Below are 4,003 nucleotides of genomic sequence, written 5' to 3'. Positions count from 1 at the left end.
ACATTACTCTCCAGATGGAAATGAAAACTCCTTGGTAGCAAGTATTTCCAGATAGAATATTGCTGTAACTGCATATAATATTGATATTTCCTATGAATTTATCCATATACTTAACTTTGTTATAAAAATTAATAACATTTGCAATGTAATTTTCTTCTACAATCCTGCTAGTTATTAAATGCAACTTGTTTTATATCCTAAGTGTCCAGTAGATGGCATGATATGCATAGAAAGCACAAAACAAGGTCTTAAATCCTAACTGCAGTTATTCTTTTTTAAATCCGCATTTTGGAAACTTTGATAAGGTTCCACACAATGATGTGGAAAAATATCACTCTTCATCTTTAGCCTTAGAGAACCAGTATAAATGCAATATATATTTGCTTTTTTGATACATTTTGCTTGAAAAATGTTTTGGCACAATAAAATAAACAAAAAAATTATTAATTAAAAATACCCACAACACTGAAATGATAAGGGCAGTAAACCAATTTTCTGTCAGTTTTTTTAAATTTTTTTCCCCAGGTTTTAAAATTTTATTTGCATGTTTTAAAAATTGTGCATTCCAATAATTAAAATCATTTTAACAAAAAAAAAGATGGCACTGATTAAATTGCATTATATAGCTTGCAGGACACCTCGGACCAGCTTGGTTTTTACTCTAGATTTCACTGTCGACCCATCCAGCTCCTTCCTTCACCAACATGCAAGTTCTTTTCCTTCCCCGCCAGCCGCACAGGCAGATGGGAGAGGCAGGTGTGGCCTTCATTGTCAGTAGTTCTGATGTGAAAAGGGGCAGCAGTCATTTAAACTGATCCAACCTCTTTGCATCTTACAAAGTTAAACAGCTAAAAGAAGTAAAATAAGAAGGCAATGCTTGTGGAATGTACAATGCATATTGGCGGTGCGGGCCTCATTACGATTCGCCTGCTTGCTTCTCCTGTTCAATGGTTTCTTTGGAAGGCAGTGGGTTTTTCTCTTGCGTTTCTGTCTTCAATTTTGACTTATCGAATTTCTCAATGTCGGCCATATCGGGTTTGTCAGACATGGTTGGGAGGAAGCAGAGCGAGGTGCGCGAGGAAGAGTAGTCCGATCTGTCAGTTTTCTTGATGTTTTAGTAAGGAACAGACTGGAGGGTGTGATTTGCAACCAAGATACCGCCCTTTACATGTGACCAGCAAATACGAGATGACACTTTGTTCTAGAAAGTTTCCTCTCTCTGTTGAAGACACAACCTGTGAGTAATTGAAGGAATTGTTATTAATGTTAAATACTGCAAAATAGCTGTTATACAAGCTTCCAATATGATTTGTCAAAGGGGATAATTGTGGGGTGGAGAGAAAGAAAAGGAAATGCTTTCCCCTATGGTACAGGAATTTCCAAGGGTAACTTTACCTTGGTGGTGGTGTGGAAAGTGGTAAGGCTGTCCTGGTCAGAGGAAGGTCAAGGAGAAACCTTTTATGATCAAAGGATCAGGAAGGTACTAGGTAAAGTCACTGACTCTGTTTGAAGCCAAGCTGTGTGTGAATTGACGTAAAAGAGCATGTAGTAAAAAATCAGGGGAAGTGAGAGGAGAGTGGTCAAGAGTACATCCTCACACATACCATTTGCTTGATTCCGAAGGCTCTTCTGTCTCTTCACTTTCCACCGGGCCTTCATCTTTTCAATTTTCATGTCTCAACCTCATAGTAAGTATTTATTCTATCAGTGAATGAATGATCATGCAGAGAAAATTATTGGACTATCCCAAGCCCAAAAGTGTGCAGATAGCAAGTACAGTCCTGATAGAGACTGCAGGGAGAGCTTGCTTATGGGAAGAGTAGAAAGCTCTTGCCACCCCGAGAAAATTCATGGAGTCTCTGTGGTGTGGAAGTCAGGATAAGAGCTTAAGAAGAGACCAACAAACTTCCACTTCTGCATATTTATACAAAGAACTTGAAAGTAGAGTTTTGAAGAGATATTTGTAAACTAATTTTCATAGCAGTATTATTCACAATAGCCCTGGCTGGTTTGGCTCAGTGGATTGAGCGTCGACCTGCGAGCTAAGTGTCGCTGGTTCGATCTTCCAGTCAGGGCACATCAGAGAAGGAAAACTCTGACTCCAAAAAACCTCCGCTGCCTTGCGGCATACCTCTTCAGGGGAAAGGCTAAGGGAGTAAACCCCGACAGAAAATCCGGAGCCGGAGTCCCTAAGGCGGTTTGACGTTGTAGTCAACACCGGCAACTCCTGCGGCGCACCTGAAGCCAAGCTGTATTGACTCCGTCTTTCCCTTGGACCCTTCAGCTGCGAAGAGAGGGGGGTGTCTGCTGCATGGGCAACAGCAGACCCTCCATATCACCCTGCCCAGGCTCTGTAGCTTCAGCTTCACTGGAGAGGACACTCCAGCGTCATCGCAAGATGTCGATTCAACACGGGAGGAGACAGATACCGTGTCACTCCCGAGTCGGACTGCACAACCATTCTCGGCGGTGCAGATAGACTCTTAAGAAGCTACACCATCGTCTCTCGAGACGGACGGCTGCCGACGATTATTCACAATAGCTAAAATGTTGAAGTAATCCAAATGTTTTTAACGCTTGAATGGATAAACAACATATGGAATATACACACAATAGAATATTATTCAGCCTTAAAAATAAAAAGGAATTCTGACACATGCTACCACATGGATGAATCTTGAGGACTTTATACTACCTAAAATAAACTAGGCGCAAAAAGACAAATACTGTATGATTCCACTTATATGAGACATCTAAAATAGTCAAACTCATAAAAACAGAAAATAGAATAGTGGTTGCCTGGGGCAGGCAGTGGGGGAAATGAGGATTTGTTATTTTATGGGTTTAGAGCAGTAATTTTCAACCTTTTTCATCTCATGGCACACATAAACTAATTACTAAAATTCTGTGACACACTAAAATATATATTTTTTTCTGATGTGACAAAAAATAAGTATAATTTTGATGCATTCACCCTGGATGGTTACTGTTATGTTGGTTGTTGTCATTTTTTTACTTGACAATCTAGGGAAAAAAGGTCAGTGCCACTGACTAAATAGTCAGGTATTGAATGTTTTAAAAATTCTTGCAGTGCACTTATTGCAAATCACTGGCCTAGAGTTTCGGTTTTACAAGATCAAAAGTTTATGGAGATTGGTTGGACAATAATGTGAAGGTACTTAACACTACTAAATTATATACATTTTAAAACAGGTGAAGAACGTAATTTTTATGTTATGTGTATTTACCACAATTAAAAAATGTTAAACCCTGGCCAGCATGGCTCAGTTGGTTGGAGTGTTGTTTGATAACCAAAGAGTTGTAGGTTCAATTCTAGTAAGGGCACATACCTAGGTTGCCAGTTTAGTCTTCGATCTGTGCGCAGGCGCATGTGAACTCCTCTTCCCCACCCCAACTGTCCAGATGCATGTGGCCCAACCCACAGAAAGAAGGAAAACAATCAATCCTTCTCTCTCCCATAGATATTTCTCTCTCTCCTCCTCCTCTCTCTAAAAGGAATGAAAAACAATGTCCTTGGGTGAGGGTATAAAAAAAGTTAAAAAGAGGTCAAGAGTAGATCATGTAGGACAAATGCTTCAGCTGGCATTTGCTTTTCTTCTCCTTGAAGCTGAGATATCCATGTATATAGTTCAGCTTTGTTTAGATTTTAAGGATTTGAGCACTTTAACTCAACATTCATGCTACCTATGCTCTAGTGAGGACTCCTTGTAATATTGCCTTCTGGAATTCAAGTTTTATTAACTGGGTTTTTACATCTTCTAAAAGGCAATGAACTAATGTCTCTAAGGCTGGGGTCCTGCCTCACTCATATAGTCCCATTTCTTCTCAAACTTTAAAGATAATTCCTGCCTTCATTGAAGTCCTGGATGCTTCAACTAGGGTGACCCACACTCCTAGGTTGCCTAGAAATGTTCTGGTTTTAGGACTGAAATTCCTACATCCTGGGAAACTGCTCAGTTCTGAGCAAACTGGGACAGTCAGT

General features: G+C 39.9%; 1 protein-coding gene across 1 annotated transcript; it reads right to left on the bottom strand.

Annotated features, from left to right (window-relative positions):
- Nucleotides 1-633: 633 nt before the first annotated feature.
- On the bottom strand, nt 634-1,079 carry LOC150001901 (thymosin beta-4-like). The gene has a single exon (XM_090286767.1). The coding sequence runs from the start codon at nt 1,046-1,048 to the stop codon at nt 917-919; it is 132 nt and encodes a 43-aa protein (XP_090142893.1). The 5' UTR covers nt 1,049-1,079; the 3' UTR covers nt 634-916.
- Nucleotides 1,080-4,003: the final 2,924 nt, after the last annotated feature.

The sequence above is a fragment of the Furipterus horrens genome, unplaced genomic scaffold (assembly GCF_987537825.1).
Source record: "Furipterus horrens unplaced genomic scaffold, mFurHor1.1.pri manual_scaffold_9, whole genome shotgun sequence".
Classification (NCBI taxonomy): domain Eukaryota; kingdom Metazoa; phylum Chordata; class Mammalia; order Chiroptera; family Furipteridae; genus Furipterus; species Furipterus horrens.
The sequence above is the reverse complement of the archived record's forward strand: the minus strand, read 5'-3'. Positions and strand labels throughout refer to the sequence as shown.